Genomic DNA, 15,080 nt, shown 5'->3' with positions numbered 1-15,080 from the left:
TAACATTTTTGAAATATGGTTTTAACATTTTCTCTTAAGCAGCCTTGGATAACTGTTGCTTTGGAATTTTAAAGGGACTAAACCAGGGTCATGTCTGTCTCTCTCTCTCTTTGAAAACCTTGGATGTAATGGGGCAATAGTAAAGAACTGAAGGATTGCCATGTAATTCCAATCCCTGAAAAGGGAGTAAAAAATTGAGGTGTTTCAGTAGTTTGAGAATTTCCTGCTACAATTACCAGATTAATCTTCTGACTATCATAGATGCATTTTTAATACTTCTCCTCTTACTGCCTGGCATAGCTTGCAGCAGAAAACCATCTGAGAACAGCAGTTTTCCTGTCCTTATCGAAGTGGTTTTAGAGATATCTGAGTGAAATTTAGTGGAAGGAACTGTACAGGAAATGAAACTACACTACAGCTCCTTCTGTGTGCTCTATGAAGCTGCAAAATGTTATGTAATAGAACTGTTCGTCTGACTCTAATGCAACATACTTTGTTTAAGTCATTTTATAAATGGATCCATTACCTGTTCTTCGTGAAGCAATTTGTCTTTGCAATATCTTAAGCATTATCTGAGGGTTCTTTTCAGTTGAACACCTAGGTCTATGTTGAAATGTATGGATTCAGTGTAATAGGATGTGCGTGGACTTTCTAAAGTTACTTAAACTAGAAAAATCCCAGACAACCCTTGGTTATAGGGTTAGGTTTTTTAAAGTTGTTTAAGTGAGGAAGCACAGCTAGTATGATGTTAATCAGATTAAATCACCATTTGAAGGAGTGATGATAGGAGACAAACTTGTAAACAAGCATGGTACCAATTTAAGTAGTTCACAACATTTCCTAATAAGTGTCATAATATGTTAAATGAATTTAAAGAGTGCTTATCTGAAGCTTGTAAATAAATAGGAAATAATCTAGAAACACAGAAGAAATCTAAGTGAATTAGTGATTTGCACCAAAATACTGTAAAAATATTTACAGGTGGATTTTGTAGATAATGATAAAAACTATCTGGGCAACTAGATAAACTGCAAGGTGTATAGTTTTGGTTTATTTCCAGCAGTGGTTCATGCTCTGCTTCAGAGGCTGGCTACAAGGAGCTCTTCCTGGCTCTGTTCTGGGACCTGTCCTGCTTTAGATCTTTGTCACTGATCTGGAGTTGGAATGTACCAATACTCAAGGGCAAGTCTGCATTTTGGAGAGACCTAAGAAGGACAGAACAATGAGCTGACAGGACCTTCATGAAATCCAAAAAGGACAAATGGAAAGCCCTTTATATGGGACAGAATAACCACCTGCAGGGAATACAACCTGGAAATGCTGTTCATGAGTCAGCAATGTACCCTGGCAACATACAGGAGTGTAGCCACTGGGCTGAACAACATGATTATTCCTGTTTAGTCAGCACTTAAAAGACCACACCTAAACCACTGCATCCAGTTTTGTTCTCTGCCATCCCACTGGAAGTCTGCAAGGATGGTCAATATGTACATGACCTATGAATGTAGGCTGAGGGATCTTGTGGCAGTATGCCAATATCAAAGTAGTTTATGGAGCCCGACAGAAATGCACGGCTGGAGCCTGAGACAGCAGCCATAAAGTTAAACAGGAAAGTTTGTTTTGTGCTGGGAGATGATGCTCTGTGATGATCTGAGTAAGAGAGGCACTTGGACACTGTAAAATAGCATTGAAAATTCTGTTTTCATATAGAGAGAATAGTATAGATAATCTTGGATCTCTTTTGATGCTGTGGCACCAAACAGACCTTTGAAGAGTCCACGTGCAACACAGTATGCAGACCCTATCCATAGAAAGGTTACTCTATGTTGTTCTGTTGCTGGATTTCCTTACAAGAAGACAACACTATTCATAATTTTTGCTGTCAGGTAGAAAGGATGCTCACATGGGAACTTCCATCTGCGCTTTCAGATAAAGCAAGGCCACCCAGGTGGCATAATCGCTGGTGGTGTTGATTGCAGCTTCTCTGTTTCAGAGGGCTGTCTGGGCTCCCCCTGCAGCCACAGACTACGTGCAGTATGGGCCCGACGGCCAGCCCAGACATGCAGCCCAGCACAGGCGTGGGTCTGCTCGGCTTGGCTCCTGCATGGATCACTGACTCCCCCGTCTGTCACGGCTTCCACTCAGGATGGCGATGATCTTCTGCCTTGACATAATGAGTCTGTATTTCACCGTGAGGCTGGTCAGGCATTGAAACAGGTTCTCTAGGGAGGTTATGGAATCTCTGACTTTGGAGGTTTTCAAGGCTCAGCTAAATGACAGCCTAAAGTGACATCATCCAAATTCAGCATTCACTGTACTTCTGCAGAAGGTTGAGCTGGATGACAGTCTTAACGTCTGTTTCACCCTCAGTTTCCCCATCTCAATATTTTGTGTCTTCCCTGTGATCTTAAAACTTAGTTGGAGCTTGCGATAGTTTTGTTGCAGCTGATGGGAATATCTGTAAGACAGAAGTCTGACTTTTTGTGTAACTCTGGTGAAGTCAGCACTATGGTAATAGTAATGCAGATATAATTTTGGTAGAAGCAGAGTTGTAATTGTACCAGGAAGCATAATGGGTTGTTCCATCACTAAAAAAGGGTGATCATAGATAAAAACAAGACCTTGTCAACTGTTCCTTATTTCTGTAATGGTGGATCACATATATTTGATTTGTCCCCATGTTTTTGTTCTTTCTCTTGAAAAATTTGTTTCAAAAGGAGTATTTGTGTCCCATCTTTCATGTGAAGCATAGCACAGCTATTAGTTTTTTCATTGCCAGCTGCTGGCAGTATAACAATACATTCAGTTGTGGTTTACATGTTAATGAACAAGATGTATTAAAGTTATACTTAACAATCTGTGCAGCTAATATGTCTGAGGAAATACTGAGAGATTTGGATAGTTAATGTTGTGAAGTTTTTGACTATTCCTTTCTTGCAGTGGAGGACATGGAGTACTTGGTCCTCACTAGAAACCATTTTCTTCTCATCTGTTTGCTTTGGTATTCTGAATCTGTGTGCAACTTCAATCTGTGGAGCCAGCAACAGGCAGTTTAGAGGTACCAGAAATTACCATTATTTAGTGTATACTAGGAAGCACTGAGGCTGCTCTTGCCCTCTGAGTTGTCTGTCCTACGAAGATAAGGAAGGGGGGGGGGCGGTGTGTGTGTATAACTTTTATATTATGATACAGCTACTTTTATATTATCACATACCTTGTCAGTTGCCTTTTGTGGAGCTTAACTAGGTCAGGATGTGCCCATATACTTTTGGCTGACCTGTATTGTCCAAAATATTAAAAAGATTAATAAACTCCTTGTTTTGGGAGAAAGGTCCGAAACATTTGATGTTAAAGGAGAGATAGTTGTCATTGACAGTCTGAATCTCCACAGGTGAAGTCACTCTGCCAATCAGTACTACTGAATATTGTTATCTGATGGAGAAAAGGCTTGAAATGAACTTCCAGTTCATCGTGGAAAATTTGATCAGCATTTTAGTACTTGTTGAGTGCTGTGAATTCTTCCTTTGATTAAATGAAATTTCTCTAGGGAAAAAGACTAGACTAAGGATCTCAGAAATTGAATAAAACATTTATTTATTTAGCGGTATTTAATTAATTGTCCTTTAAAAATACCTGTTTTGTGAAAAAAACCCTCTAATGTTGAATTTAGCAAAGGGGTGCCTATTTAGGTTGCGACTGAGTACTAGGCATATCAAAATAGAAATGAGAACTATTTTTGAGTGAAGCTTGTCTTAGGGGGCAGCTTAGTGATGATTGAATTAGATTCTCTCCATAACATATTCTGTCACTAAGCCTAAGTGTTTGGAATTATTTGGTGAAATCATGATCTGTGTTGCACCGAGTGTCAACTTAGATCATCACAGCTGTTTGTAAAAGAGTCTGACCAGAAGAGATTATTTATTTACTTCTGAGGGGTAACTGCTTCCAAAGTATTGTGGGTAGCTAAATTGCATTTCTGCAACCATTTAATTTCCCTATGCCTACTTGCACCTTTAATTTCTTATTAATGTTTTTGGAGTGTTCCCCCCAAACTGAAATTTGCCTGTATTGTTTAATTGGTTTTGCTCTGTGTTTTATCTTCTTTCAAAACTTTCAGTTGTTCTTCTCCACCCTTTTCTTCTCTGGTTTTATCAGACCTTGCAGCCAGCTTTTCCCTGCTGGTGGTCTGTGCTCCCTCATGGCAAGTCAACGAGCTGCTGTGCTCAGCAATCAATACCTAGTGTTACTGCCACGTCATTAACACTATGGCTTTAACATCAGACCTTTTCTACCTTTTCCTGGCCTTCAATTGTTGTATTTATAAACTTTATGTGGTGGCTGAACAGGCATTATCTTGCCACTCTTTCACTTGTCGTCAGGCTTAATAGCTGTTTCCAGTGGACATTCGAGTGTTGCCACGGGAGTGTAGGAGGGGCGTGGATACTGTGCTCCTCCCTCTCAATGATACTTCTGTCCGGTAACTTGGTATTAACCGAGTCGCAACTGTTACACAACAAAATCTAAACAACTGTGTTGTTCCTGTACCCTTGTTCTAAAAATTCTTGCAGTTCCACCTTGGTAACTGACCAAGAAAAAAAAAGGAGGGAAGCAAAATCAAGGCAGGGAGGAGAGCAGAACTCTCACTTCGTCGGCTATTGTTTTTGTGCCATAAGATGAGTGATAGAAAGCATTCTCTGTAGTAGCTACCAAGACAGGAGTAAGGATGGAAAACTGAGCAGTGTCCACAGAGCATAAGCTGTAGCTCTTACCTGATTGCATTCACCTTGCCAGCAAGGCATTTTGATGTCAGGAGGTATCTGCCTGGCTCTTGTCACCTTCCTGTTCTGTGGAGGGTTTTTTGGGAACTCTAAAAATTGCATCTTCCTTCCTCTTTTCTATGGCGTGGAGAACAGTGCTTGATCTCTGTCGGTGTTTGTTAAGGTCCTTAATCATCCTGAATGTACCTTTTAGGTGGGTCTTTCCATTGTGTCGATACAACCTTTTTTTTTTTTTTTTTTGAGTAAGTGGGGGGTCTGTTCAGTGGATCATTTAATGAGAGTGTAAGTTTGGAAGAGTGATGTTAATGGTAATAGCTGAAATTATTGTCATTTAATGCATTGTTCTCCTGAGGCTCCAGAAGCCATGAATTGACTGCTGTTCCTGGCAAGCTACATATTGAATTGTTGCTGTATGCTATAATTGTTTCTATATGCTAAAAAGATTAGAATTTTATTAAGTGCATGTTATCTTTTTGCACATCAGTATTCAGTGCTACATGAGCAGTAAAACTGCCACAATGAAAAGTTTCTGAGCTAAAACTTGAGAAATTGAGATAAATCCTTAAGAGTCTTTTGGCGGGACTGTTGTTTTCCCCCCTTTCATTGCAGGACAACTTACTTTGTTTTTGAGGGTAGTTCCAAATAATTTTGTGTCTGTACACATTCCATAACAATACATGTATAGGAGTACAATTTAATTTAATGTATTGAAATTTTAAAATTGCCATCATTAGAAAGAATAGAAAGCCACATTTGGTATGGCTCAAAGCAAAAAAAAAAAATGGATGCTATTTGCAGATGTTTGTTTTCTCTTTAGCTCCCTTTTAACTTTTTACTCTCTTTAAATGATTTCTGAGAAGTTTCCATGAGTGTCAGGAGTATTGTTCTCTTTGGCGTAAAAATAGCATGCATGAACATTTTTCTCCTGCTTAGAGAATTATTTCTCCTTTTTATTTAATTTTTTTAAATTACTTTAAAGTAAGTTTTCTCATTCATACCCCCTATGAATGCAATTGAGTATTATTTCTTGAGAAGCATTTTGGAGCCAGGAAATAAATATCTTTGGAGGAGCTAATGAAATTTTTGAAAAGTTTAAAAGTAAAGCGCCAACTTAAAGCATCTGGCAGCTTTCAAAGTAGTATTTTGGTGGTTTTTTCCAAGTGAAGTTTTATGGCCTTTATTGCTACCACCTGAAATCTGCCATTTTGGCCAACAGCAGATAGTTTTTTACACTCGTTACAAAAAAACTAGATGAAAGTAAAAATTGCTTTAGTCAAAGTGGATGGAAATGCACATTTCTGTAAGGTGGAAATACAGACTGAGTAAAAAATAAGCATCTGAGAATAAAAGTGTATGAATAAAAACGAATCTTTTTGTTTGTCAATCTGAAATCATCTAATGCAATTTTGTTAGGAATATAAATAAAAGCGGGTTGTTAGGTGGAGTACATGTTATTTTCAGTGAGCTTTTCTGTTTCTATGTATGTTTGTATCATTTTTTGCAAGGTTATATCTATGACAGAACACATCTAATCGGTGTTAACTGAAAAAGAAACCCTGATGCAGTTGCACTGTTTTCTGAAGCGCGAAACACATGTTGTGAGCCAGATGTGTGAGCAGTGGCTTCAGGCTGGAGACTCACTTTCTTCCTTTCTCAGTCTAAGCAGTAGCTTCATTGTCTGTCTGGAGCCTGTGTTCTGAATCAGAATCATACTGTCACTTTCTGTTTCATGGCTAGCTTTAAAAACTGAATTGGTGACTGAATTCCTAAAAATCTGTATCAGTCAACTAAGGGGAAAAGAGATGAGGGAATGAGCACAATGTGATAGCTCTTCTTATTAGGGAAAGGCCTTGCTGGCCAAAGAAGCTTGTCTTTTATCTGAAGGCAGAAATGACACAAAAGTAAGTCAGTGAATGATTACATGCAGACTTAGTTGGGTGTTAGTGATATGCTCAGTTTGTGCTGTTGTGTGCAGCAAAGTAGAAATCGTTGTACTTTTCTCCCCGCACTGTGAAATAGTGAGTAGTGTGCTCAGGTATTGCAAGTGATCTACTGTCTCTGTTAAGCTTGTATTAACTTGCATATGAACTTACTTGACTATGTATTGTGTAAAGTCAGAAATTTTTTTAAATGAGTAATACAAAATGAGGGGTTTGATGAAGATTTTGTCTTTTTGTTATTTAGCTTAATGTATTGCTTTCTCATTTCACATGATAATTAAAGTGTATTATCTAAGGATGGTTCTATTTCAAATCTAATATATATAAACAGAAAATACAAATTTGGCCAGTTGGCTTTTTGAGGGATGGTCATTAGAGATTTTAATAATGAAGAAAGTATAAATATGTTTCTGTGTAAAAAGACTTCAAAGTGTGACATTTGTACACGTGATCTTTACTGCATTATGTGTATTTTCTTTGTTGTGATGGCTCTTCCTGAGGTCTGCTGGAAAAATTATTAATTTCCTCTTGTTATGGAGTACTAGAAAATAAACAAGCAAATTGCCTAGGTAGGTGCAGGAGGATTTAGCTGGAAAGCAAGCCTGCTGGCTGGTGATTTTCACTTGCCTGACATTCAGTGTCTCATAAGAGAATGACCTTTTACATCTCCAGTGAACAGTCACCTGTTGGGACGTAGGCAGAAATCCAGGCTGATAGCTGCACTGACTTGTCCGTCTTGGAGAGCAGGCCTTTTTTAAACAGATTTTTTTGTGTTGGACAATGAACTGGGACATGTTTCTTAAGGCTCACCAGACTTCTGTAGTCCTGAAGCTGATTAAAATGGTCACTTGCATTACAGTGTAATACTGTTTCCCCCATCTGTATGGTTATTTTATTTTTTACAATGTAATTTTCCATCCATAATAATTTTACTTTTTCATTCTGTATACACCTACCTGTATTCCCCATGCTGCTCAGTTTTCCACTGTTCAGGATGATTAAAATTGTGTGACTGTACATAAGCAGTTAATTCATAGTGAGAGCTTTAAAAATAACTTGTCCAGGTTTAGTTCTGCCCTTCAACCAACAGTGATACAAATGTAGCAATTACAATTACATAGACAGAGGTGAATGGTATTTAGCACATTGGAATTGGCTCATGTAGTTATCTTGAAGTGAGCTTAGTCATTAAGACAAAGACTTAGAAACTGGACTTTTAAAAAAACATAATGTAAATTAGTAATTATTTAAATAATTGATGTTTCCCTATTTTGGTAAGATAAGGCACTATTTTTAGAATTGGAAGAAAATTAATTTACTAGATACAGGTTTGTATAAATCCAGTTTATAAGAAAGAAAACTGGTTTAGACAAGACTTAGGAAAGAAAACAGTTCTTGCAAGCATGTAAGAGAATATATAGAGATCATTAACATAAAAATAAATCAATGCAGTGCTGTTGAGTAGCTGTTCCAGAGCTAAGTTATATTTCAGAATAGTGTTTTTATAAGTATGTATGCCAGAATATACTTCCCTATTAAAATGAAAAAATTAATAGTGGCTAAAGGAAAGATAAGTGTGCAAAGCCACCTTAAAAATCAGATTTCAGTCAGAGTAGGCCTCATAAACTGTGAGCCATGGAGATTATTTTGTTGTTGTTGTGCACCAAGAGCCTTGGCATATTCACTGCTCTCACATTGCATGCAAATTTATTCTGTTTTGTGTAATTCAGTCACAGCTAAAGACTGGTGTTGGCTAAAGTGATTTTGGTATTAAGTTCTTGTTTGCTTTGGAGATGTGTAGGATTTTAACATTTTCTTGTTATTTGATGGTTTATAGGTCTGTATTTTTCTTGGTTTAGCCCCAAATATGAAAGGCTTGGACAAGAGGCAGTCAAAATAGGGATGTGTTTGAGCAAGATTTCTCTATTAGGTGTATAAACTTGTGAAAAGATGCTGCTTAAGCTTCGAGGAATTTAAGTTAATTCAGCTACTGTTGGTTTAATTTTTGTCATGTTAGGTGTTTACTGTCAAGAACTGTGATGCTGTTGGAAAGGACAGGGGAAAGCATTTAGGAATCTGCTGGCAATAATGACTAGATAGTGCTTTCACTGTTCCAGAAAGTTGTGGTTTGGGGACTGGGGGCTATGGTTGTGTTGATTGGTTTTCTTTTGCCATTTTTTAAAGAGTTTGCAATGCTTGGAAAGTGCTGTCAGTAGAATAAGCTGTTCTGGAGCAAGTGGAAAGACTAGGATCATGGTCTTTTTCTTGTATCTTTTATGGGCTTTTCATAGTAAAGCTGACTTAATCAAAGAAGTTGCATTTTAAAGGTTGTAGATTGAAAACAGAAAATGAAGCTTAGAGTATTTTTAGTGTTAGCTTCTATGTATTCTGTTAGTAGTGACCTACTGTCTGAAAAGAGGAAACCAAGAATACACAAGCTAGAAGCTGAAAAAAATTGACCCTGTAATAATATAATATCCTAGTAGCGAGAGTGACTGAAATTGTTACAGAGTCTCATGAATCTCTTACATTTGCTTTTCGCAGAAGTTGAAAGGATAAAGGTTTTCTCTTGAGAGGAATTTATGTATACCTCTCAGAAGAAAGTATTCTGTTCATCATAGGTGAAGAGGAAATGAGACTAAGATTCTTCTGGCCTTGAAATCTGCGGATATGAATATGTATCCTTTTCCTTCTTTGGTCCATGAACATTTAAAGTTTGACTAATAGCTATTATAATAACCCTTCAGGGCTTCAATTGCCTATAGGGTCAGGAAGAAATTATTTTCCTAATGTGTAATTTGGCTTCTTGGCTGCTGATTTGTGCAGTGGCAGATCACACTGTGACAGCTGAAATGCTTCCAACCCCAAATATTATGTTGTGCCCCTCTTGTAGCAGTCACCAGTCATGGGGCAGGGATGACTGAAATGACACAGGAAGAGTTGTTAATTTGCTGCATTTTACTATTCCAGAGTATTAAAGTACTGGTTACAGTATTAGACTGGTAATGGACCATGATGGTATCAGCTTAAGCTTTGGGAAGAAGTTTTCCCAGGGGAAATTGTTAGGGACTTAGCAGAAAACAGTCATCTTCCTCCGTAGCATGGGGAATGGTTCACCTAATAAAGCATACCCACTGATCTCATACTTAATTACTTACAGTGACTTTGCATATTGGTAATAACCTATTGTCTACTGGTGACATACGTATTTTGTGTAAAAGGGTAGTAAAAACTGGTTTTGGGCTTGCATTGCAAAGTTTGTGAACTTGCTTAGGTCAGGTAGCACAATGGCGAAAGATGAGCAACTGCTTCTAATTCTGGAACAGGCAAAAAAGTACTCACAAGGGCACTGTCAGCATTTCACTTTGAAGAAGACTTTGTCATCTCCATGGTCCATGTTGGATGGTTTGAGAGCTGCTCTTAGAGGGATTTGGATGACTCTTTATGACTCGTCAGTGGAGGTTTTTTAAAATGTAATTAGTTTTGCCTCATTTGAATAAGGTGATTTGTTGTTTCATCCTGAGTTGAGAGTCTGAGAAGCCAGTTGCAAAAACAAGCTTTCATCTCATTAAGGTATATGTATTTACTTGCCATTTCCTTGCTTTGATGAAATAACCAATAGAGAGAAATGCAGGCTTGAAAGTTAGTCTAAACCAAAATGAAAGGTATAACCACAGCAACTTCATCACCATCTTGGTTGTGTCTGCTGTGAAATGGACAGCAGCCAGACTTTGCAGTGCATCTGACTTCACCTGGCACTGTCATCTGCTCTCTGAAAACATTTCTTAAATTATATAGCGATTAATAGCACTTCTATTTAACAGTGTTATCTGCTCAAAATGTTCTGTAACATCTGTTGCTTTGTTCATAAGTTGTAAAGATGAAATAACTAAAGAGTGGCTGAAAAAGTGTTAGAGGCTTACAGAAGGTCTGTCTGCATTCAAGATGCTTGGGTGGAAAACTTGGGCTAATTTCTGGGGGCTTCAGTGTGTGTTATCCTTGTGGAGGAAGTGTTTCTGCTTTCTGCTCTTTGGACTGATAGTGCATCGTATTTAAATCAGGGAAAAAAAAAGCCTCAAAAATACTAAGAATTGGTGATTAGGTGAAATAGCTTTTATGTTTTGCTGGTTGTTAATAGATCATTTCTATAAAATGTTGTTTTCTAATGACTTTTTTTTGTTTGTGCCTAATGTCACAATCAAGTGTTGTGTATTCTCTGTTTCCAAACTAGAGATCTAGATAGCAGTAGAATGCCAAAAAGTCCAGCTTCAGAGGTGCAGTTCCTTTTGATTAATAGGAAGGTTTGCTTGTATCTATAATTTCTTAAATTGTGAATGCTGAACTTCCAATAAATCAATTACATGAGAAAACATAATTTGATTCTGTATTTCTGCCCAAGTTAAAAATGGATAATTTTCCCTCTGTGCTAGTTAATCTGTAATTTGGGGTTCTTGTGCAGAGGATAAGCATGACACTTCTGTGAAATCACTATTAACTGTCACACTCTGCATTTAACCTAACATGTCAAAGCTTCATTTTCTTACATCTTGCACTACAATACACTTAGCCTTTTTTTTCAGTGATTTTAAAACCAAAATTAGACCATGAAATTAATGTCTTGCATCATATGTATTGTCAGTTAAATTGAGAAGAATTCACTTGTTCTTTGTTCTGGCATTAAACTTTAAACTGGCAGACGAATTCCAGTAATTTAAGTTTTAAAAGCACAAAATTTCATAAATTGTAGGACTTGATTTTGTAACAGCTCTTCAAATGCTGTTTTGGTTTGTTTGGTTTTTGTTGTTTTTTATTTTACTCTCTTACCCTATGTTCTGTATAGCTCTTCAGTATAAATGATTGACCAAACTCCTGATTCTTGGATCAAGGATTGATTTTTGTTTGTTTTGAGTAACATTAAGGTAATAGCAATAAGCACACACAAAAAAATACTAACTTATTGCTGACACTACTGACTAGGATTTCTCATGGCACTGTAAATATTGCAGTGTCAGTGTAAATATTGCAGGATGTGTGTTGCTTATGAGCTCTCCCTTTCTCCTCTATGGTGATTCTCACACTCCACTTGAGCTGGGCTTTTTCAGCCTGTGCACGTTAGAACTGTGTGGTATGGTAGCTTGAAAAGTAATTGTATAAAACTTTGCTGTTTGGGGATCTTTTAAATTTGTTTCAGGGTTTTTGCATACTAAAAGAGACTTTTGGAGATGATAGCAATCTTTGTCTTATGTTAACTTTTATTTTGGGTCATACGAAATCAAGGTTGTGGAGCTTGTGCCTTTAAGGAGAAGGTATTGAAATGTGTGGGGGAAGTCAGGGATGCAGAATGATATGTTAAGTAGCATAGTGAATTTTGGGTACTGAGTGAGGTGTCACCAAAGCAGCCAGTGAAGAAATGTTTGGGACAAGTATATGTCAAAACTAATGTTTCTCTATATGGTAGGTGCCTTTACTACTGTCTACCAAGAGTGCTTTTTGTTTTCTGAAAGTACTGACACTTTTTTTGTTTAAAGCATCATAGAGTGGCATTGTTGGTGATGTTATAATAAACAAAGATTCAAAGTAGGAGATAAAGGTCTAAGTCTCCTTTTTCAGACTAGGATTCAAAATCCATCTTCCAGAAGCACACTGTGTGCTTCTGTGTACTGGAAAATCTTTAATTTCTTCCTTTTGAAGTTGTTCCTCTTTGTGGAAAGAGAGGAATGTTATCACTCTCTTCTTCATCTAGCACAAATGGTACATGGTAAAGACAGTCATGGAAAAAGGACATGGGGTAGAGGAGGAGTTATTTACAGAACCTTTTTTTTTAAAATACAATTTTCTCATTTGAGATTACTGCTGCATTTTATTCTAAAGACCTCGTGTGTGTATGTGAGTAGATTTTTGGGGAAAAAATGTAGAACTCTTAGAACCTTTCTTTCCTCTTTAAATCATACTCATTCTTGTACAGATTATTATAATTTACAGGAAGGGCAATGCCCTTATTTCTTTGTCTTTAGAAGAAAGTTGAATTCCCTACATTTTAAGAGGAATTGAAAAACAATTGCCTGACCAAACATGTAGAGGAAATGAGTGGAGTGTTTGAGGATCCTATATTTGACTGAGGCATGAACTTTTCATGGAGTTTAACCTTATGATACAAACACTTCAAAACTGTTTCAAATTTTAATGTGTTCCTGTCAAGATGGAGAGGATTATTGCCATGCCAAGGATTAGGCTGCAGTGTGAAGGAGGCTTTCCAGATGTACAGTAAAGATTATTGGTGTGTAAATGAAACAGAAATTCTGTTTGTGTCTGAACTCTGTCTGAGCTTAGATGTATTAAACTCATTTGTTCAGGAACCCAGCCTGTCGTATTTGTTGAAGTTTGGAGTTGGCTTGGTACAATCATTCTTTTTTGGGACCCTAGGAGAAGTCATTCCCTTTAGAATTTAACTTTTATAAGATAAAACACTAATTTGCCAAGTGTGGTACTTCTCCAGCAAAGTTAGCATCACAGACTTGTGTTTGTTATTTTGGTAGATTATACATTATTATTTTGGTTTGTCATAGCTCTGTCTACAAAATGAAGATGTTTAAATTTTTCTTCTGATTTAGTAACAAAATGGATTTTTGTTAAATGACTTAATTTTTTGTTTTTCTTTGCAGCTTTCATCCAGTCGGATGGCATAATAGAAATGCTACGTTTTGATGAAGGAGACCTATTGCAGGTATGTAGCTGAATAAATTGTTTGATCTAGCAATGGTGCATCTTTTTGATAGCTGCTTTTTGAACTCATGGGTTTGTGGAGTTCTGAAAACAAGCAAGCATTAAGCTCAAGTCCACAGAACCTTTGAACTTTCTAGTTACGTTCAACAGCATGCTTCAGTGTGGCCAGAGATTCTGTTTTCTTGATGTTTTGTCTTGGTAAAACTCGTGGGTTTTACCACAGGTTCTCTCACAGGTTCTTCTTTCTTTCTCAGAAAAATTGGGGGGATACTTTGTGTTTAAGGCTCATCTTGATCTAGAGGTGTGATGCAACTGCGAACTCATCTGTAGGAACTGCTAGTGTTGCAAGATTCACAAACCTAAAGGCAGTTCCTGGGACCAAGTTACCACTGGGTTTAAAGAAATTCTAATTACTAAAGTAATTACTGTTGCAAACAGTTGTTTTTTATGTATAATGTTGCCATTCCTGTTAGTTTTCTTTTGGTCTGAGTTAAAACAGGAAAAAAGTTAGTTTTAAAGAATATATGCTGAAATTTTGAGATGGTGGAAGTAGCTGGGATGACATACACAGGAACATGGCTTGATACTAGAGCTACATAGCTGTGAAGTTCTATTGACTAGGATTTCATATGCATGTATTTTGTGGATTGCATGTATGTTGAGAATATTTTTCTTAAAATTCGTTGATGGTGATAGTCTACTACTTGAAAGAGAGCAGAGGCGTTACTAATGCAGTGCTTGATTTATAATTCCTGTCTCCTGTGTAGTTGAGAAAAGTCAATATATGCATCAACATATTACATGTTTCAGATTTATGATGTCTTGTTTTTTCCCTGCCTACCAAGTTGTTTAGGTTGTTTTTTTTTTCTTTCTTCAATTCTCAGTCCTTAATGTAACTCAAGAATATCTTACTGTAGATATTAAGACTGTAATGTACAAGAGTAAGATACTTCAAAATTATGTAAACTGGTTACAGGAAACATTGCAGTTAAAAACAAATAAGAAACCCCCACTACAAACCCCTCAAAAAACCCCTCCCAAAGCAAAATGCCCTACCAAACAAGCAAACAAAAAAGCATCAGGTTCTTCATTAGCCAGTTGTTCAGCTGTCATGTGCTAAACATATTCTCATAGTAGATATCTGTGTATAAGCTTATGTTTGAATGTGTAGAGTGGTAGAAGTTTTCTATATAGTAGTTACAGTTTCAATTATCAAAGATTTCAACTGTGAATATTTCTTTAACTTGCATGAAGATACTACATATCACCATAAATATAAGGAAAAAACCCACAAGGCTTAGTTTCATTTCTTTTACATGCTCTACTAGAACATATTTTGACACAAGGGGTTTAATAAAAACAACAGAGACATCGTTGGCCCAGTGTTTAAGGTAATGATAGATGATAGGTAGCTGCATTCACTCATATATATTTTAAGTGTTCCTTTCTCATCAGGATTATTTTTTAAGCTAATTCAAATTAATTTAAAAAATCTGTAATTATCTTACTCATTTTAGCACTATTAAACACTGGTTATTAGACTAGAAAGTAATGGTGCTGCTGTGAGCCACTCAATAAGTTATATAAAGATAGGAAAGTAAAAGGATTGTTAATTATACTAACTATTGCAAGATGTAGC

At 36.8% G+C, this 15,080-nt stretch overlaps 1 protein-coding gene across 1 annotated transcript in view; it reads left to right on the top strand.

Moving 5' to 3' along the window:
* TMEM131 (transmembrane protein 131) overlaps positions 1 to 15,080 on the top strand; it is a 93,835-nt gene that overhangs the window by 6,451 nt on the left and 72,304 nt on the right. Inside the window, exon 2 of the mRNA XM_053934530.1 lies at positions 13,381 to 13,442. Coding sequence (XP_053790505.1) covers positions 13,381 to 13,442 — 62 coding nt within the window. The remainder of the gene's footprint in view (positions 1 to 13,380; positions 13,443 to 15,080) is intronic.

This window comes from Vidua chalybeata, chromosome 2 (assembly GCF_026979565.1).
Source record: "Vidua chalybeata isolate OUT-0048 chromosome 2, bVidCha1 merged haplotype, whole genome shotgun sequence".
Taxonomy (NCBI): Eukaryota; Metazoa; Chordata; class Aves; order Passeriformes; family Viduidae; genus Vidua; species Vidua chalybeata.
This window is presented reverse-complemented; position numbering and strand designations above follow the sequence as displayed.